This window comes from Mustela putorius, unplaced genomic scaffold, assembly GCF_011764305.1.
Source record: "Mustela putorius furo isolate JIRA1106 unplaced genomic scaffold, ASM1176430v1.1 tig00000145_pilon_pilon_pilon, whole genome shotgun sequence".
Taxonomy (NCBI): Eukaryota; Metazoa; Chordata; class Mammalia; order Carnivora; family Mustelidae; genus Mustela; species Mustela putorius.
This window is the reverse complement of record NW_025421294.1, coordinates 34528233-34550351: the sequence shown is the minus strand read 5'-3', so window position 1 is coordinate 34550351 and position 22119 is coordinate 34528233. Positions and strand designations below refer to the sequence as shown.

The 22119-nt window shown below is 39.3% G+C and overlaps 1 protein-coding gene across 2 annotated transcripts in view; it reads left to right on the top strand.

Moving 5' to 3' along the window:
- FAF2 (Fas associated factor family member 2) overlaps positions 1-22119 on the top strand; it is a 63957-nt gene that overhangs the window by 943 nt on the left and 40895 nt on the right. The window contains exon 1 of one of the 2 annotated variants that reach the window (XM_045075588.1): positions 3374-3497. The exons of the other annotated variant lie outside the window; for it this stretch is intronic. Coding sequence (XP_044931523.1) covers positions 3450-3497 — 48 coding nt within the window. The 5' untranslated portion in view covers positions 3374-3449. Of the gene's footprint in view, positions 1-3373; positions 3498-22119 lie in introns of those variants that run through there. 2 annotated transcript variants of the gene reach the window in all.

Below are 22119 nucleotides of genomic sequence, written 5' to 3'. Positions count from 1 at the left end.
GGATATTGTGGAGATCAAATGAGTTTTTGGATGTATGAAGGGCTTGTAAACTGAAATGTTGGTTCCCAAGCAGTATCGCTACCATTAATCATTAACTTAGGATAGAATTAAAGTTAGTGGTACACTTATTTCCTAATATAAAGTGTACAGAACATTCATTAATTCAGCGTTATTTACCAAGAACTTTAGTGCTCAGGCACTGCTAGTTCGGATGCCATTTATTGAGTACTTACAATGTTGTAAGTACTTGGCTAAACACATGGTGTACATGATCGCTTTAATTTTTTAATTTTTTGTTTTTAAAGATTTTATTTATTTATTTGACAGAGAGATCACAAGTGGGCAGAGAGAGAGAGGGGGAAGCAGACTCCCAGCCATGCAGAGAGCCTAATGTGGGGCTGGATCCCAGGACCCTGAGATCATGACCTGAGCCGAAGGCAGAGGCTTAATCCACTGAGCCACCCAGGTGCCCCACATGATCGCATTTAATACAACAACTGTATGAGACTCATGCTATTACAATCCCTATTTTACAGATGAGGAATATGAAGCTTAAGAAGTAACATATTTAGTTTACACACCCAGTAAGTGGTGGTAGCAGATTTAAAGCCAGGTCCATCTTTCCAGAACTTTTCCTGAGCTCTTGTGTGCTGTACCACTTGTGTAAATATCAGTGTACAGCTGAGAGTGGAATGCAAATGTTGTGGTATGTCTTTTTTTTTTTAAACAAATTATCACTTTTCTGCACATTCCTTTATTAGATTTCACTATAATTTGAGGTTAATTTTTCTTTAAATTGAGCAGTGGGTTGGAAGTGTGTTAATGGAAAAGTGCTATTATAGAAACAGTTGACATTTGTTTGGAGTTTTGAGTAGAGAAATTGAAGACAGCAAATTAGGATCAGAGTGAATGAATATCAGACAACCAGCCTTCTCTCCCTGGTAGACCCCTTATTTCAGAATTTGTTTAATTTGACAGGCCATTTTACCCCTTACACAGCTCTTTAAGGTAAGCTCCGAGAGTAAGTGTTACAAGGTGATGTGAGTTATATGTCATGATGTACTTAGTCCGATACTGGGAAGGCATGAATTTGTGGTAGTATTTCTGAGGTAAAGTTCATGGGTACCTCTCTTTTGTCTTCGTTGGGCATTTTTTTTTTTAAGATTTTATTTATTTATTTGACAGAGATCACAAGGAGGCAGAGAGACAGGCAGAGAGAGAGGAGGAAGCAGGCTCCCTGCTGAGCAGAGAGCCGGATTCGGGGCTCGATCCCAGGACCCTGGGATCATGACCTGAGCCGAAGGCAGAGGCTTTAACCCACTGAGCCACCCAGGTGCCCTCGTTGGGCATTTTTATCAGTAAGGGGTGAGTGGTAGGTTATTTAAAGTTGCATTAAGATTTCTTTGTGAGGGATGCTTGGGTGACTCAGTCAGTAGAGCATGTGACTCCTTATCTTAGGGTTGTGAGTTCAGGCCCCACACTGGGTGTAAAATTCAAAACAAAACAAAACAAAACAAAAACCAAAAAAGCAGATTGCTCTATGAAACTGGATTTACCAAGGCAAATGCATTTTTGTGTTCCTTAAGCAGTTGCTGGATGAGGTTCACCATTCAGTTGCCATTGAAAATTCTTTGAAACTTAGTAGGTGTCAAGCATTATACCAGGTATTTAATGTACCTTAACTCCTTTAAACCTCTTAATAACATTGTAAGGAATTAACCCTCATTCATTTTGTTAAAGAAGCAGGTTCTGAGAGGTCAAATAATTCACACTAGTTAAGTGGCAGAGATTTAGAAATCCATACCCATAACCGTCTTAGCTATAACCTATTGGAGAAGCAAGATACATACATACGTGAATAATGAGTATCCTGCAGTATATTAGTGCCCATGGTGTAAACAAAGTGCTATAGGAATTTAGGGAGAAACAGGAGTATCCATGGAGGTGGGAAGAGGAGAGAAGAGAGAAGGATGACCTAGGAGTTAACCATTTATTAAGTATCTACTATACCTTAGGCATGGTGCTAGATAGGTAGTTGATAACTGTTAAGCTTAATTCTCCCAGTAGACTTGTAAAGTGCCGTAGATGATATAGCTACTCTTAAGTGGTGAAACAGATCTATTGAAGTATTTGCCTAAGTTCATTAAGTTATTAAATAGTGAGAATGGAATTATATTTAGAAACCTGGTGGGCATGGGTCTGGGTCAGGCTTGAAGGTTCAGCTCTTCCCACTGTACTTTGCTAGTTTTGAAGGAGGAATAGAATTTGAGCAGTTGGTAGGCAGAAGGATGCTCAAAGCTGAGGAAATGGCTTGAGCAATGTATGAAGATGGAATAGTATGGCGTGTTGTGATGGATTTAGAGAATTGGAAGTGGAAAATAAGATTGGATAGGTAAATTAGAGCCAGATTTTGGAGGCCTTTCAAAGCTGTGCAGAACGGTTTAAAATTTGATCTGTACACATAGGGAGCCATCAGTTTTTTTCCCACTAGAGAGTAACATAACAGTAGGTTTCAGGTTTGCTTCACTAACCGTATGGAGTGTGTGCTTGGAATATCCCTAGGAGTCGCGACAGAACTGGGCGATACTGCTAGGAACTAGTTCTCAGTATGTTGCTTCATTTGATACATTGAAACTAGCAAAAGTGAAATATTTTTAGAAATCTTAGGTTTCCTCTGTCATGTTTTTTGTGATATGTGATTTGACTGGAACTCCCTAGAGTAGATTTATCACACTTACCAGTCCATTTGCTGTTTTCTAAGATTTTTTTTAGTTATCCTTTTCTCCTGTTTGTTTTGGAATCAATTGAGTATGAATAGCAAATGCACACATTTGTTTTAAGCTGTTTCAAATGGAGGAGAATAGGTCTTTAGAGTTAATGCAGGGTCGCCTTGGTGGCTCAGTTGCTTAAGTGTCTGCCTTTAGCTCAGGTTATGATCCCAAGGTCCTGGGATGGAGTTCTGCTTTGAGCTCCTTGCTCAGTGGGGAGCTTGCTTCTCCCTCTGCGTGACGTTCCCCCTGCTTGTGCGCGAATGTGCTCCCTCTCTGACAAATAAGTAGGTAAAATCTTTAAGGAAAAAAAATTAATGCAGGGGGATGCCTAGGTGGCTCAGTTGGTTGTGTCTGCCTTCAGCTCAAGTCATGGTCTCAGGGTCCTTGGATTGAGCCCCACATCAGGCTTCTTGCTCAGCTGGGAGTCTGCTTCTCTCTCTCCTTTGGCCCCTCTCTCCCACTCATGCTTTCTCTCTCACTCAAGTAAATAAATAGAATCTTTAAAAAAGAAAGAAGAATTAATGCAGGTATGGGTAAGGTTACTTTTACAGAAATCCATTTTCTCAAATTTCCAAATATAACAGATTCCCCTAGTGCCTTGGTTTACTGCTTCTAGGTTGCTGTTTAAACCCCTGGAGAAAGATGACATGGACAGAGAGAAGGGGCTAAAGGAGCTATATGTGTGGCCAGTGGAGGAAGAAATTATCCCTTTCTACTTTTGTACAGGTGTAAGAAATTTCTTTTCTTTTAAATGAATATTAGGGTATATGATCTTTATTCTTTTAAATTATAGAAAGTTAACTCTGAACTCTGGCCTGTAGAATCAAGCTTATAATACACTTGGAAAATCTTTTTGGCTTCATCTGACTCTTTTATTACCTAAAAGAAAAAGAATAACACAATGCTCTTTGTTCATGTATTTACAAAAAATCAGAGTGATCTGTGTGAAGTTTTTGACCAGGAACTTCGTATTGTAGGAAAACCATGAGCTTTGAAACTTGGGGCAAACCTGAATTAGCCTTTCAGCTTAGCTTCTCTTGAGTCCTGTGACCTTGGGCATGTTCCCATTTTCTTGAATCTTTCCTCCCCTATAAAATGGGGATACTATTACTTAGTTCACAGTGGTTTTTGTGGTTTTTTTTGCGTAAAAAAAAAAACCCAAAACTACCAAGTAATGCATACTTTATGGAAGTCAGTAACATAAAATCATAAAAGTGTAATTAAATTTAATCTTATTCCCCTTTCCTCATTCCCAGTTTGTTGTGTGTCATTGTATACTTTTTTCTTCTGCATATACAGATACACATAATTAATGTATAAGCTCTCTTACCCTTCACTTGGCTGATTAGTTGAAGCATGTGGCTTCTATTTCTTAAGATCTACTCTGTAATATGTCCAAGTAGTTTTGCTTTCACCAGTGGAGTTGTACTCTTGACAAAAGTCAGTTTTATTTTTAAAAATTTTTTCAAGATTATATTTATTTATTTATGAGAGAGCGCGTGTGCGCATGCGAGCACATGCAGGCAGGGGGAACAACAGAGGGAGAGGGAGAAGCAGGCTCCCTACTGAGCAGGGAGCCCCACATGGGGCTCAGTCCCGGGACCCCAGGATCATGACCTGAGCCGAAGGCAGATGCTTAACCAACTGAACCATCCAGGCACCTCAAAAGTCAGTTGTATTTGCTCCCAAATCATTGTGTGCTGGTTATATTTGTCATAAAAATATAATTCATAAACAATTTAAGCATCAGTGTGAGAGGTTTTTTTTTTTTTAATCTGAAAGCTAAAGTAAATGCTTTGGGAAAGATCTATAGGGTCAAGTTGTTAGAATATTGTTCAGTTAGGTGTGGGCAAGATAGATACATAGATAACTTTGGGGAAAAAATCATTGAGATTCAGTATTGTGCACTTAATTCTTGTCAAGTGTTTGGAGTTGTTCCACTCCAAGAAATTAAATCAGTGTCTTATGGATATGGTTTATGCTAGAAAGACTCCAAAGAATGCTGGTGGACCCATGCCCTTAAGAAAGGGTAGGCTTTCATCAAAAAATTGCTGCATAGATGTGTATGCTTTATGTTTTAAATGAAATATATGTGTATGAAATGTTTTTATTCCTCACTTTAAGTGACTTTTTATTTTATTTTATTTTTTTTATTTTTTTTAATTTTTTTTTTTTTTTAAAGATTTTATTTATTTGTCAGAGAGAGGGAAAGAGAGCGAGCACAGGCAGACAGAATGGCAGGTAGAGGCAGATGGAGAGGCAGGCTCCCGGCCAAGCAAGGAGCCCGATGTGGGACTCGATCCCAGGACGCTGGGATCATGACCTGAGCCGAAGGCAGCTGCTTAACCAACTGAGCCACCCAGGCGTCCCTTATTTTATTTTTTTAAAGATTTTTATTTATTTGTTTATTTGTTTGTTTGAGAGAAAGAGAGAGAGAGATCACAAGTAGATAGAGAGGCAGGCAGAGAGAGAGAGAGAGAGAGGGATGCAGGCTCCCTGCCAAGCAGAGAGCCCGATGATCCCGAGATCATGACCTGAGCTGAAGACAGAGGCTTAACCCACTGAGCCACCCAGGCACCCTTAAGTGACTTTTTAAATTAATTGACTAGTAAGTCTTATTTTCATTGGATAAGAGCTTCTGCTGTCTCTGTCTTAATAGAGGTAGGATCATATAATTATTAAAGTTAGCATAGTAAGTTGTCATGAAGACAGGCTGTGAAGTAAGACAGCCTAGTTTTGAATCCTAGCTTCTCCAGTTAATAACTTTGTCACCTTGGGCAAGTTACTTAGCCTTTCTACTTTAGTTTCTTCATGTGTGCAGTTGCTAGCTATATTACCTACTGCAAGGTGTTGTTTCAGTAATTAATGTTAATATATATAAAGCCCTGGCAAATATTAAGTGCTTGAATGTTAAACATTATTGTAGTTATTACTTTTTGGTTTTAAAAAAATTAAGGGACAATCACGTTGTTTTCATTTTTTGGTTTCATACAGCTAATGTCACAGTGAATATTCTTGTCCACAAACATTTATCCCATTCTCAATAAACTTTTTCAGGACCTGTTATGTGCTAGTATAGTTTTAGGCACAGGATATAAGGGAATATTAAATATAGTTCCTACACTTGTAGAGTTAACATTCTAGTGGGAGAGACAAAGAGTCTAAATAAATGGAATGAATATAGGCTGTGTTAGATGGTGATAAATGCTATGGAGAGAAATAAACAGAATTTTGAGGGGGGGTGTTTAACTTTTTTTTTTTTTTTAAAGATTTATTTATTGGGCACCTTGGAGGCTCAGTCATTTAAGCGTCTGCTTTGGGCTTGGGTCATGATCTCAGGGTTCTGGGATCGAGCCCCGCATCAGGCTCCCAGCTCAGCGGTGAGTCTGCTTCTCTCTCTTCTTCTGTGATCTCTCTCACTATCTCTTAAATAAATAAAATCTTTTTTTAAAAAGATTTATTTATTTTAGAAAGAGGGAGGGAGAGAGGTAGAGATCATGCTGCCTGAGCAGGGGAGGGACAGAGGGAGAGAGAGAGAGAAACTTAAGCATTGACTCCCTGCTGAACCTGGAGCCAGAGTTGGGGCTCCATCCCAGGACCCTGAGATCATGACCTGAGCTGAATTCAAGAGCTGGCCACTTAATCAGCTTAATCAATTGAGCCACCCAAGGGCCTGGGGAGTGGGATAGTGGGGTGTTTAATTTTAAATAGGATTATCAAGGAAAGGCCTCGAGGAGAGTGTATCAGTTATGTGAAAACCTAAAGGTTAAGTACCAAAGAAATCATGTGAGTGCTTAGGGGAAGAGGATTCCAGATAGAGGGAATAAAGCATGTAAGAGTCCTAAAGCATAGCCTCAAGGGACCTTGTCCAGGAATGGCAAGGAGGACAGTGTGGCTAGTACCAAGGAAGGGAGGGAGGAAGGAAGAAAGTAGTAGGAGACAGGGTTAGGGAGTTAAAGGCAGGGCTAATTCACAAATGGCCTTGTAGGCTATTGTAAGGATTTTGGCTTTAACTCTGAAGCAAGGTGGATTTTGAGTGATGACAGGATTTATGATTTATTAGGGTCATTCTGGCTGTTTTCTTGAAGATACCCTCAAGGAAGGTAAGGGAGGAGTAGGGAGATCAGTTAGGAGATCTTTGCAGTGATGCAAGACTGCTTGAACCAGGATGAAGTAGGAAAGTAATCATGAGGAGTAGTTGGATTCTGAATATATTTTGAAGATAAAGTGGATGGGATTTTCCTAAGGGGTTGTATGTGAATGGAGAGAGAAAGGAAGAAAGTAAAGATATCTCAGCTTTTTGACTTAAGTAACTAGAAATGGAAGAGTCATTAACTGGGATAAGGAGGGCTATGGGAGGACCACGTTTGGGTGTGGGGGCGAGATGAGTAACTCAGTTTTGGTCATGTAAAGTTTGAGGTTTCTGTTAGACATCAAGTGAAGATGTCTAACTGTATATACTAGTACTGAGGGCAGGAGAATAATCTAGGCTAGCAATATAAATTTGGAAATCATCTGTATGTAGAAAATATTTAAAGCCCTGAAACTGTTTGAAGTCATCTGTAGAGTAAGAATACATAAAGAAATTTTGAGATTTGAAGGTATTTTTGATATTATGTGGTCACTTATTTATTGAGTGTTTACAGTTGACCCTTGAACAACATGGGTTTGAACTTAAAAGTGGTTTTTTCCCTAATAAATACAGCACTGTAAATATATTTTCTCTTACCATTTTCTTAATAACATTTGCCTTCTCTAGCTTACTTTATTTTAAGAGTATATAATACAAACCTACAGAATACATGTTAACCAACTGTGTTATCAGTAAGGCTTCTGTTCAATAGTAGGCTATTAGTAGGTAAGTTTGGGGAGTCAAAAGTCATACTTGATTTTCAGCTGCATGGAACTCAGTGCTCCTCACTTCCATGTTGTTCAGGTGTTTACTGTATTCTGTCCACAGTGCTGTAGATCCATTGTGTTATTGATTACTCTCAAAAAATAAATGGTGTAGGTTCTGATATTGGTGAGTAAAGTAAAATTAATACTTAATTTACCTAAGGTTAGTAGCAACAAGCTTAGATTTGAATCTAGAACTCTGGATTCTTTCCTCCTCTTTCCTAGCATTGCCTCTCCAGCATTAGGTATTGATTTGTTTTCAACTACAGGTAAATGACTAGGACCAATAACAATAGCTATGTGGTAGGGTTTTTTGTTTTTGTTTTTGTTTTTCTTAAGATTTCTTGATCTGAGAGAGAGTTTGTGTGCAGTGGTGGGAGGGGTAGAGGGAGATGGAGAGAGAAGCTCAGGCAGACTCCAAACTGAGTGCAGGGCTAGACATGGGGCTCGATCCCATCACCCTGAGATCATGAGCTGATATCAAGAGTCAGCCACTTAACCTTTGCTCTGTGGTAGTATTAAGAAAGCAAACACAGCAAAGCAAGTCAAAAATATGGTACTAATTCTGGATATCATCACTCAGGATAAAAGTGGACTTGTTAACCAGAAAGAAAGAAGAATCTCAAAAGTGGAAATGAATGAAGAGGACAGTTTTCCCACTCCCATACTTACAGATCTGAGAGAGAAAATGATAGAAGACTTCAAAGGAAGAAGTATCTTCAGAGAAAAGCCAGGTTTCAGTTAGACAATGAAAGTGAAGGAAATGTTCGGAGACATAGTTATGGATATAGGGGATATTGCTGGTATAGCAGACCTTTTATTTCTGTAGAACAGAATCCTGGTGCTACTGGTTCAAAACAAATGTACTTTGTATGTTTTGGTAGCTCCTGTCAGACTGTTTTCCAGAGAGTTTTGAGAGGACCTGTTTCCCCATACCCTTGCCCGCATTGGATGGTAGCTTTTTGAATTTTTGTCAGTATGATTAAATTTTTAAAGTTCTTGTTTTATTTTTATTTTTTTTTAAAGATTTTATTTATTTATCAGAGAGAGAGAGGGGAGAGAGCGAGCACAGGCAGACAGAATGGTAGGCAGAGGCAGAGGGAGAAGCAGGCTCCCCGCCGAGCAAGGAGCCCGATGTGGGACTCGATCCCAGGACGCTGGGATCCTGACCTGAGCCGAAGGCAGCTGCTTAACCAACTGAGCCACCCAGGTGTCCCTAAAGTTCTTGTTTTAATTTTGCACTTTTAGTGGTAGTGGTGGTTGCAGATTTTGGTTTTGGTTTTCAGTCAAGTTTAAATGACTAATGCAAACACTTGTTTTAAGCTATTTCTAATAGGAAAATTAGGAGAGAATAAGGAACTTCAGGGCAGGGATTGGCTTTTTGGCCTCTTTTTTTTTTTAAAGATTTTATTTATTTGTCAGAGCAGAAGCAGGGGGAGCAGCAGGCAGAGGAAGAAAGCAGGCTCCCCACTGAGAAAGGAGCCTGATATAGGACTCAATCCTAGGACCTAAGATCATGACCTGAGCCGAAGGCTGACCCTTAATGGCCTGAGCCACCCAGGTGTCCCCCAGTCTCTATTGTTTAAGAGATAATGTCAGTGTCCCTAGGTGAATGAGAGGTTTGTAGAGTAAAAATGCTTATTTGAAGATTGAATCCCATTCCATAAACTTCTGATTACTGATAGATTGATCTTTTTTTTTTTTTAATTTTGTAAAGATTATTTATTTATTTATTTGACAGGCAGAGATCACAAGTAGGCAGAGAGGCAGGCAGAGAGAGAGGGGGAAGCAGGCTTCCTGCTGAGCAGAGAGACCAATGCGGGGCTTGATCCCAGGACTCTGGGATCATGACCTGAGCCGAAGGCAGAGGCTTTAACCCACTGAGCCACCCAGGCACCCCTAGATTGAGCTTCTTCTGGTTATTTACACTTACTGTGTAAATTGCCTGCTTATCCTTTCTTCATTTACTGTTGGATTATTTGACATTTTATTATCAGTTTGTAGTTCTTTATATAAAAAGGCATATTGGTCACATACTGCAAATATTTTTCATGATCTCTTTCATCTTTTATTTTGTTATCTTTACATTTGTTTAAATTGTTACCAAGTTGACATTTCTTTTCCTTATGGCTTTTGGTTTTTCGGTTCTTTTTAAGAATGCTTGCACTTAATGAAGTTATACAAACGTTCTCTTTTGCTTTCTTCAAAATGTTTCATGGTTTTCTTTCTTCCTTTTTTTTTTTTCTCAAGATTTTATTTATTTATTTGACAGACAGAGACCACAAGTAGGCAGAGAAGCAGGCAGAGAGAGAGGAGGAAGCAGGCAGGCGGCCCGCTGGGCAGAGAGCCCGATGTGGGGCTCTATCCCAGGACCCTGGGATCATGACCTGAGCTGAAGGCAGAGGCTTTAACCCACTGAGCTACCTAGGTGCCCCCATAGTTTTCTTTTTCTTTTTCTTTTTTTTTAAGATTTTTATTTATTTATTTGAGAGAGAGACAGTGAGAGAGAACATGAGCGAGGAGAAGGTCAGAGAGAGAAGCAGACTCCCCGTGGAGCTGGGAGCTGGATGTGGGATTCAATCCCTGGACTCCGGGATCATGACCTGAGCCAAAGGCAGTCCAACCAACTGAGCCACGCAGGCATCCCATGGTTTTTTTTTTAAAATCAGATCTTTAATCCATGTGGAACTTTATCTTTTGTATATATAAGAACCTAACTTTACTTTCTTCCACTGGAGATTATAGGTTAGCTGAATAATCCATCCCTTCCCCCACTGTGAGTAGTCCTCTTTATCATACTGTATTCTGTTTCACTAATTTGTCTGCTGGTACCATTACTTGATTAATAACAGTGGGCTTTCACTAAGTTTTAATATCTGATAGGATAGGATTCCTTCCTATTTATTTATTTTTTGACAAATTATTGGTAATTCTTACAAGGTTTTTTATATACTTTTTTTTTAAAAGAGTTACTTATTTTTAGAGAGAGCACATGGAGGGGTAAAGGGGGAGGGATAGAGAGAGTCTTAAGTAGACTCTGTGCTAAATGTGGAGCCAGACATGGGACTCGATCTCATGACCCTGAGATCAGGACCTGAGCCAAAATCAAGAGTCTGGATGCTTAACTGACTGTGCCACCCAGGTTCCTCTTTATATACATTTAAGAGTCATTTTGTGCTGTTGCTGGATTATTGGAATGGCCTAAAATGTGTATATTAATTTGGAGCTGGTTGACATTCAGGAACGGGTACATCTCTTTATTCAGATGTGTCACATATCCTTTAAAATGTTTTTTTGTAAATTTCTTCATCTAGATTTTGTATGTTCCTTATTAAATTTAGTCATAGGTATTTTATAGTTTTGGTCATCCTTGTAAATAGAACATTCCTTTATTCTAAATGGTTACTGATAGATATTCAGTGATATTCAGTAGATATTCAGTGCTGTTGAATTTTGCACATTTTGCACATTTATCTTAAGTTTTTGGTTCTTTTATCTAATTTCTTGTCATGTTTTCTGATCATTACTAATAGTTTTCTAATTTGATCTCTTGGGCTCTTTTATTAAAATAACAATTTTAGGGGTGCCTGGGTAGCTCAGTGGGTTAAAGCCTCTGCCTTCGGCTCAGGTCATGATCTCAGGGTCCTGGGATCGAGCCCCTCATTGGGCTCTCTGCTCAGCGGGGAGCCTGCTTCCCTCTCTCTCTCTGCCTGCTTCTCTGCCTACTTGTGATCTCTGTCTGTCAAATAAATAAATAAAATCTTAAAAAAAAAATAACAATTTTATTGAGCAATAATTCACATACCATAAATTAACCCTTTTAAAATACACAGTTCAGTAATTTTTAGTATATTTACAGAGTTGTGCAACCATTACCAGTATTTACTTCTCAGTCATTTTTATCATACCCATCAGAAAACTGTGCCTATTAACAGTCACAAGATTCATCCATGTTGTAGCTTTTTTTTTTTTTTAAGATTTTATTTATTTATTTATTTATTTGTCAGAGGGAGAGAGAGAGAGAGCAAGTGCACAAACAGGCAGAGTGGCAGGCAGAGGCGGAGAGAGATTCCGGCTCCCTGTGGAGCAAGGAGCCCGATGTGGGACTCAATCCCAGAACCCTGGGATCATGACTGAGCCAAAGGCAGTAGCTTAACCGACTGAGCCACCCAGGCATCCCATGCTGTAGCCTTTTTTTAAATTTATTTAATTGTATTTTTATTTTTTATTTTTTATAAACATATAATATATTTTTATCCCCAGGCGTACAGGTCTGTGAATCGCCAGGTTTACACACTTCACAACACTCACATAGCACATACCCTCCCCAGTGTCCATAACCCTACCCCCTCTCCCAACCCTCCTCCCCCAGCAACCCTCAGTTTGTTTTGTGAGATTAAGAGTCACTTATGGTTTGTCTCCCTCCCTATCCCATCTTGTTTCATTTATTCTTCTCCTACCCTCTTAACCCCCCATGTTGCATCTCCACTTCTTCATATCAGGGAGATCATATGATAGTTGGCTTTCTCTGATTGACTTATTTTGCTAAGCGTGATACCCTCTAGTTCCATCCACATTGTCGCAAATGGCAAGATTTCATTTCTTTTGATGGCTGCATAGTATTCCATTGTGTATATATACCACATCTTCTTTATCCTTCTTTATCCTTAATTTCTCTTATCTGTTGATGGACATCTAGGTTCTTTCCATAGTTTGGCTATTGTAGACATTGCTGCTATAAACATTCGAATGCACATGCCCCTTTGGGTCACTACGTTTGTATCTTTAGGGTAAATACCCAGTAGTGCAATTGCTGGGTCCTAGGGTAGTTCTATTTTCAACATTTTGAGGAACCTCCATGCTGTTTTCTAGAGTGGTTGCACAAGCTTGCATTCCCACCAACAGTGTAGGAGGGTTCCCTCTCTCTGCATCCTCTCCTGCATCTGTCATTTCCTGACTTGTTAATTTTAGCCATTCTGACTAGTGTGAGGTGATATCTCATTGTGGTTTTGATTTGTATTTCCGTGATGCCGAGTGATAAGTAGCACTTTTTCATGTGTCTGTTGGCCATCTGGATGTCTTTGCAGAAATGTCTGTTCATGTCTTCTGCCCATTTCTTGATTGGATTATTTGTTCTTTGGGTGTTGAGTTTGGTAAGTTCTTTATAGATTTTGGACACTAGCCCTTTATCTGATATGTCATTTGCAAATATCTTCTCCCATTCTGTCAGTTGTCTTTTGGTTTTGTTAACCGTTTCCTTTGCTGTGCAAAAGCTTTTGATCTTGATGAAATCCCAGTAGTTCATTTTTGCCCTTGCTTCCCTTGCCTTTGGCGATGTTCCTAGGAAGATGTTGCTGTGGCTGAGGTCAGAGAGGTTACTGCCTGTGTTCTCCTCAAGGATTTTGATAGATTCCTTTCTGACATTGAGGTCCTTCATCCATTTTGAGTCTATTTTCGCGTGTGGTGTAAGGAAATGGTCCAATTTCATTTTTCTGCATGTGGCTGTCCAATTTTCCCAGCACCATTTATTGAAGTGGCTGTCTTTTTTCCATTGGACATTCTTTCCTGCTTTGTCAAAGATTAGTTGACCATAGAGTTGAGGGTCTATTTCTGGGCTCTCTATTCTGTTCCATTGATCTGTGTGTCTGTTTTTGTGCCAGTACCATGCTCTCTTGATGATGACAGCTTTGTAATAGAGCTTGAAGTCCGGAATTGTGATGCCACCAACTTTGGCTTTTTTTTTTCAATATTCCTTTGGCTATTTGAGGTCTTTTCTGGTTCCATATAAATTTTAGGATTATTTGTTCCATTTCTTTGAAAAAAATGGATGGTATTTTGATAGGAATTGCATTAAATGTGTAGAATGCTTTAGGTAGCATAGACATTTTCACAATATTTATTCTTCTAATCCAGGAGCATGGAACATTTTTCCATTTCTTTGTGTCTTCCTCAGTTTCTTTTATGAGTACTTTACAGTTTTCTGAGTATAGATTCTTAGCCTCTTTGGTTAGGTTTATTCCTAGGTATCTTATAGTTTTGGGTGCAGTTGTAAATGGGATTGACTCCTTAATTTCTCTTTCTTCTGTCTTGTTGGTGTAGAGAAATTCAACTGATTTCTGTGCATTGATTTTATATCCTGACACTTTACTGAATTCCTGTATGAGTTAGTAGTTTTGGAGTGGAGTCTTTTGGGTTTTCCACATATAGTATCATATCATCTGCAAAGAGTGATAGTTTGACATCTTTGCCGATTTGGATGCGTTTAATTTCCTTTTGTTGTCTGATTGCTGAGGCTAGGACTTCTAGTACTATGTTGAATAGTAGTGGTGATAATGGACATCCCTGCCATGTTCCTGACCTTAGCGGAAAAGCTTTCAGTTTTTCTCCATTGGGAATGATATTTGCGGTGGGTTTTTCATAGATGGTTTTGACAGTATTTAAGTATGTGCCCTCTATCCCTACACTTTGAAGAGTTTTGATCAGGAAGGGATGCTGTACTTTGTCAAATGTTTTTTCAGCATCTATTGAGAGTATCATATGGTTCTTGTTCTTTCTTTTATTAATGTGTTGTATCACATTGATTGATTTGCGGATGTTGAACCAGCCTTGCAGCCCTGGAATAAATCCCCCTTGGTCGAGGTGAATAATCCTTTTAATGTACTGTTGAATCCTATTGGCTAGTATTTTGGTGAGAATTTTCGCATCTGTGTTCATCAAGGGTATTGGTCTATAGTTCTCTTTTTTTGATGGGATCCTTTTCTGGTTTTGGGATCAAGGTGATGCTGGCCTCATAAAATGAGTTTGGAAGTTTTCCTTCCATTTCTATTTTTTGGAACAGTTTCAGGAAAATAGGAATTAGTTCTTCTTTAAATGTTTGGTGGAAATCCTCCGGGAAGCCATCTGGCCCTGGGCTTTTATTTGTTTGGAGGTTTTTGATGACTGTTTCAATCTCCTTACTGGTTATGGGTCTGTTCAGGTTTTCTATTTCTTCCTGGTTCGGTTGTGGTAGTTGATATGTCTCTAGGAATGCATCCATTTCTTCCAGATTGTCAAATTTATTGGCGTAGAGTTGCTCATAGTATGTTCTTATAATTGTCTGTATTTCTTTGGTGTTAGTTGGGATCTCTCCTCTTTCATTCATGATTTTATTTATTTGGGTTCTTTCTCTTTTCTTTTTGATAAGTCTGGCCAGTGGTTTATCAGTCTTATTAATTCTTTCAAAGAACCAGCTCCTAGTTTCGTTGATTTGTTCTTTTGTTTTTTTGGTTTCTATTTCATTGATTTCTGTTCTGATCTTTATGATTTCTCTTCTTCTGTTGGGTTTAGGGTTTCTTTCTTTCTTGTTGTTTCTCTGGCTCCTTTACGTGTAGAGTTAGGTTGTGTACTTGAGACATTTCTTGTTTCTTGAGAAAGGCTTGTACCGCTATATATTTTCCTCTCAGGATGGCCTTTGTTGTGTCCCACAGATTTTGAACCGTTGTGTTTTCATTATCATTTGTTTCCATGAATTTTTTCAATTCTTCTTTAATTTCCTGGTTGACCCATTCATTCTTTAGAAGGATGCTGTTTAGTCTCCATGTATTTGGGTTCTTTCCAAATTTCCTCTTGTGACTGAGTTCTAACTTCAGGGCATTGTGGTCTGAAAATATGCAGGGAATGATCCCAGTCTTTTGATACTGGTTGAGACCTGATTTAGGACCGAGGATGTGATCTGTTCTGGAGAATGTTCCATGTGCACTAGAGAAGAATGTGTATTCTCTTGCTTTGGGATGAAATGTTCTGAATATATCTGTGATGTCCATCTGGTCCAGTGTGTCATTTAAGGCCTTTATTTCCTTGTTGATCTTTTGCTTGGATGATCTGTCCATTTCAGTGAGGGGAGTGTTAAAGTCCCCTACTATTATTGTATTATTGTTGATGTGTTTCTTTGATTTTGTTATTAATTGGTTTATATAGTTGGCTGCTCCCACATTAGGGGCATAGATATTTAAAATTGTTAGATCTTCTTGTTGGACAGACCCTTTGTGTATGATATAGTGTTCTTCCTCATCTCTTATTATAGTCTTTGACTTAAAATCTTGTGTTTAGGGATTGCTGCTGCTTTTTAAAATTTGTCTTATAAATATTTACATATTATAAATATGTAAAATAAATATAGATTTATGAATATGTTTTTTTAAAAGATTTTATTTACTTGAGAGAGGGCAAGAACACAAGAAAGGGGAGGAGTCAGAGGGAGAAGCAGACTCAAGCAGACTCCCCTCTGAGGAGGGAGCCCCATTATGGAACTCAGTCCTGGGACTCCAGGATCATAACCTGAGCTGAAGGAAGTCACTTAACCAACTGAGCCACCCAGATTCCCTATGAATATGCTCATAAAGAAATCTAGCTTCTATTCCTCTTTCTTTTTTTTTAAGATATTTTATTTATTTGTTTGAGGGAGAGTACAAGCTGGGGGAGGGAGAGGGACAAGCAGACTCCACGCTGAGCATGGAGCCCCATATGGGGATCGATCCCATGACCCTAAGATTACAACGTGAGCAGAAATCAAGAGTCAGTCACTTAACCCATTGAGCCACCCAGGGGCCTCAAGATGTTTAATATTTTTTTGGGTGGGGGAGCAAGAACACGTGTATATGAGGAGGGGGGGCACAAGAAAAGGAAGCTAGAATCTTAAGCAGACTGCCCTCTGAACATGGAGTCCAGTCTGATGTGGGGGTACTCGATCTCATGACCCTCAGATCACAAGCTGAAACCAACAGAGGGTCTGTTAACAGTTACTGCGTGCACCCCCCCCACTGCCTGCCATTCTCCATCTTATTTTTATACCTATTATCTCCTGGTAGTTCTTGCATAGCATTGTAGGGAATTACTTCTCTTTCATATTTATAGCCGTGTGATACTCTGTTATATGGATATACCATGATTTGGCCCCCTGTTGATGGATCTTTGGGTTATTTCTTATCTTTACCTGTTACAAATAGTAGGGCAATAAGTACTGTTATGCATGACATTATGTTTTTGCTAATGCATCTATGGGATAGCTTCCTGGAAAGCTTTCTGGCTCAAAGGTTAGATGCTTATGTGTGTATATCTGAACATGTAACTGTTAGATTTTGTCAGATTTTCCTCTATGAGGGTTGTACTATTTTGTGCTCCCATGAACAATGTATGAGGCCCCTAAGAGCCTTACCAACAGTGTGTTGTCAAACTCTGTATAGTTTTTGTTTTCTGTCAGTTTGTTGTCCTTTTTCTTATCTATCTTTATAAACTATGTTAAGAATATTAACCTGTCTGTGAAATAAATTATCAATATTATTCCTAGGTCTTTCACTTTGCATATGGTATTTATTGCCATACACAAGGTTTTGGGGCAGAGTGGGGGCTATACTTCGAGTATTTCTGTAAACCTTTTAAGAAATAATGTCTGTGGGGTGCCTGGCTAGCTTAGTCAGTTAAGCATCTGCCTTAGGCTCAGCTCATGATCTCAGGGTCCTGAGATTGAGCCCACCACATCAGGCTCCCTGATCAGCAGAGAGTCTGCCTCTCCCTCTCCCTCTGACCGTCCTCCCTGCTTGTGTGCACTCTCTCATTCTCTCTCTCTCTGTCTCAAATAAATCTTTTTTTAAATGCCTGTTTTTAAATTTTTTAAAGATTATTTATTTGTCAAAGAGAGAGTGCCCAGCAGGGGGAGCAGCAGGCAGAGGGGGAAGCAGACTCCCTGCCAAGTAAGGAGCCCAATGCGGAACTCTATTCCACGACCCTGGGCTCATGACCTGAGCTGATGACAGACGCTTAACTGACTGAGATACCCAGGCATCCCAAAATGTTTGTTTAAAAACATAATAAAACCCTCTCAAATAAAGGTGCCCTTTGGGGATTTTTTTTAAGTCTTTATTTTAGGGGCACCTGGGTGGCTCAGTTGTTAAGTGTCTGTCTTTGGCTCAGGTCATGATCCCAGGGTCCTGGGATTGAGCCCCACATTGGGCTCCCTGTTCAGTGGGAAGCCTGTTTTCCCCTCTTCCATTCTCTCTGCTTGTGTTCCCTCTTCTGCTGTCTCTCTCTCTGTCAAATAAATAAAATCTTAAAAAAAAAAAAAGTATTTGAGTATGTGTAAGTTCCTATTGAAATTAAAGAAATATCACAGGGATCAAAACTACAGCATAGGGAATATAGTCATTAGAATTGTACTCTTGTATGGTAGTATGGTGATGGATGGTAGCTACACTTGTGGTGAGCATAGGAGAATGTATAGACTTGTTGAATCACTATCTTATGCACCTGAAACTAATGTTAAATTGTGTGTCAGCTATTCTTCAGAATAAATAAATAAAAGGAACTAAGTACTAAAAAAAAAAATTACAGAGAAGTCAAACAAAAAAATCCACTATCCTCAGTTAACCCTCTAATATATCTGCATTGCCTCTACCCTAGTGTACACTCTATTTTTCCTTTGGATATTTCAGTAACGTTATATTGGTGCCCTTAGTTTCAGATCTCTTTTTCAACTTCAGCTTTCCTACTTTTTCCAGAACAATTTTTTAACAAACATTTCATGTCACTCTCTTAAGACTTTTTTATTCGCTTTGCATTGATCAAAACTGCATAAATCAATTTTTTTTTTTTAAGATTCTATTTATTTGATAAAGAGCAACACAGGGAACACTAGGAGAGGGAGAAGCAGGTTTCCCACTGAGCAGGGAGCCTGATATGGGCCTCGCAATCCCAGGGCACTGGGCGCGAGCCAAAGGCAGACGCCCAACGACTGAGCCACCTAGGCGCCCTGCATAAATCTTTAAATCTCCTGAGCTGACCCATACTTTACTGTCCAACCCGATAATTAAAGATTTTATTTATTTATTATTTTTTAAGATTTTATATATTTGACAGAGAGAGATCACAAGTAGGTAGAGAGGCAGGCAGAGAGAGAGGAGGGGAAGCGGGCTCCCTGCTGAGCAGAGAGCCTGGTGTATGGGGCTCAATCCCAGACCCTGAGACCATGACCTGAGCTGAAGGCAGAGGCTTAACCCACTGAGCCACCCAGGCACCCCTAAAAGATTTTATTTTTAAGTAATCTCTACACCTGATGCGGGACTTGAATTTACAACCCTGAGATCAAGAGTTGCATGCTTTACCCATTGAGCTAGCTAAACTGCCGCATATCCTTTTCCTTTTCTATTCCAATGATACTTTGTAGACTTTCTAGTTCCCCTAATGTAACATTCTTTTTCAGGTACCTCCATACCTAATCATCTCTTGCTCTGAAACACTATCTTCTGCTAATTTTCAGTTTGGAATTTTGTGTCTTCCTTTGCATTTTCCCCTAGTCCCCTGAAAGATTTAAGGATTATTTTAGCACTGGTGTGTTGTCAATACAGTCATGTATATGTCATTTTACTCCACAAAATTACTGGGGATTGGGACTTTGATTTCTTTGATGTACTTGCTGCAGGACAGTTGCTGAATTAATATTTTTTGAATGAGTTGAGTAATTCACCAGAAATCTCACTTAACCAGAGGGGGTTTGTTCCAATTGTTCTTAATGTTTTTTTTCTCTCTCCCTCCCTTTTATTGAAGTATTTCCAATAGTATTAGGTATTCCATTTTTAGGAGAAAGGGGAAAACAAAAAAATCTAGTTAGTCATATTCTCATCTTTGCAGCATGGTAAAGAGGAAAGTCCTAACATTCTCATTTTTAATGTTTCCTCCATGTTTCTTTGTAATAATAGCTGTATTGAGTATTGTATACTTAATCTTTACAGCTCAATCAATGAGTCACTGTTTTTATTTATGTTTTACTAAGACATAAACTGAACCTCAGACTCATGCCCAAGCCAGTTAGCAGTAGAGTTAGAATGAAGCATTATTGAAGACTCTGGTCTCCTCTAATTTTCCAGCAAAGATCAACCACTTGGGGCGCCTGGGTGGCTCAGTCTGCCTTCAGCTCAGGCAGGTCATGAGTCCTGGGATTGAGTCCCATAGAGGGTGAGGGAGAGGCAGGCTTCCCGAAGGCATCAATCCCAGGACTCTGGGATCATGACCTGAGCTAAAGGCAGGTGCTTAAGGACTGAGCCACCCAGGCACCCCTCCATGTGGCATTTTAATGTAGATTCAAGGGGCATCTGGGTATCTCAGTGGGTTAAACCTCTGCCTTTGGTACAGGTCATGATCTCAGGGTCCTGGGATCGAGCCCCACATCTGGCTCTCTGCTCGGCAGGGAGCCTGCTTTCCCTCTTTCTCTGCCTGCCTCTCTACCTACTTGTGATCTCTGTCTGTCAAATAATTAAACAAAATCTTAACAAAAAATAATGTAGATTCAAATACTTGCGCATAAAATATCCTACATACTGTTGTTGTTTCCAGTCACTTTTCAAATATTTAAGAATCTACACAGGTGGGTAGGATTATCTCTTGATTCACATGGACCATTTGGTTTATAACATCCAGTGATGATCTCTAATCTGTGGTTCCAAGGTCAGTTCTATGGGATAGCTCCTCAATGGATATTAATAGTATTCTTTTAAAATAGACCTTTTCCTTTGTGCAGTTGTGAAGTTAATTTTCTTTTTACCTAAAAGGAAGACATTTAAAAGATGTATTGGGAATTTCCAAAAGGGATTTTTATATGCAGCATTTTCTAGGCTTATTTAACACCAAACCCTTTGTTCATAGAGCAAAACTATACCAATAAATTGTTGAATCTAGGCATAAAGGAGAACAATTTTGTATACATCTGTGAGCTGGTAGTTAGCTACCAGTAAGTGTAGGTAAGGAGGAAGGAACCTTGGGTATCTGGCTGCCTGGGTCTGTAAAACCTGTGACTCTTGATTTCAGGCTTGTGAGTTTGAGGCCCATGTTGGGTGTAGAGGTTACTTAAAAAATAAAATCTTTTAAAAAAAAAGGTGGGGGGGGGGAGAGAGAAGGGAAGGAAGAAAGCAGTAACCAGGAATACAAAGACCAGACAGTTTTGCCATCCAGACGCTCTGTAACTTGGGAAAGCTTTTTCACATCACTAAGCCTTTTGTGCAAAATGAGGGGTTGATTTACTCTCTTCGGGACTCTGGGATCATGACTCAAGCTGAAGGCAAGATGTTTAACCTACTGAACCACCCAGGCGTCCCTGCTCTTTCCGACTTATCTTTAATCCTTAATGGGAAAATTAGAAACATTCCAGGTATTCTCAAACAAAAAAAAGTTTGTTTTTTTTTAAATTTTTCTGAATTGAGAATTTTTTAAAACTTGTCTTCTAATAGGAATTAAATTATATTGGGAAGCAGTATGGCATAGGAAGGAAACTGGACTTTGGATATAGTTATTCTAGGTTTCAGTCTCAGCTCTACCACTTCTTGTTATTCCTAGACAAGGATATTCTTAGGTTACCTAACCTCTTGAATCCGTTGGCTTTCTCAGTGGTGAAAATGAGGGCTTTATTACTTATAATGCCTATTACATAGTATTAGGTGCTTAGGAAATGGAAGCTGCTAGTATTTAAATTTTTTTTAAAGATTTAATTAATTTGACAGAAAAAGAGCACAAGCAGGAGGAGTGGCAGGCAGATGGAGAAGGAGAAGCAGGCTCCTTGCTGAGCAGAGAGCCCAACATGGGGCTCCATCCCAGGACACGGGGAACATGACCCGAGCTGAAGATAGGCCCTCGACTGACTGAGCCACCCAGGCACCCCATCTGCTGCTGTTTAATTTAGGGGAGCCCAGTAATTACAAATAATAAAGATCTGAATATAAGAGTTTTAGTAATAGATAGAGGCTGTATGTGATTGCTTCCTGAAAGGACCTCAAATTCCATTTCTCTTGCTACTACTAGAGAGGGCATATTGCTTATTGCATACAGCAAAGGTATCTGTGTAGTAGGAGGGAACAAAAATCACTGGTTTTTGTCAAATTTCTCTCTGGGAGTAACTGAAAACAAGTTATATCCATCCCCAGCAACTTAGAGCCAACACTCCAATTGGAATTTAGAGAGTACTTAAATTTCAACTGAGATTTCACATCAGCCTCCTTCCTACAGTGTCTGTTAGATTAAACAGATGAGGTGTAGGAAGAGAAACACTTCTTAGGAAAGCACTCTAGTGATTACACTTGGGTAATCTAGAGTGTTACCTAAGCCCTATCCAAGTAGTTGAATGAGACATCTAGGTAAAACACTACACCATTTATTGTTTATAATACCTTCCTTGAATCATACTTGAGATAGGTCAAGGATTTCAGTATTTTGGAAGTGGGTTGTCAAGTGGTGTTGCTGTGCTCTTGTCTTCTGAGAGGAGGAAGTTAGACAAAGGATGGAATAGGAGAAAGATGTAGAATAGTCCACACACATTCCTCTAGTTCTATATTCTGTATCTGTATTCTATATCCTCTAGTTCTATGTTCTATATCCAGAAGGTTATAGAACAGTCCACACACTTTCCTCCTCTTGGGAGAGGAGGAAGTTAGAC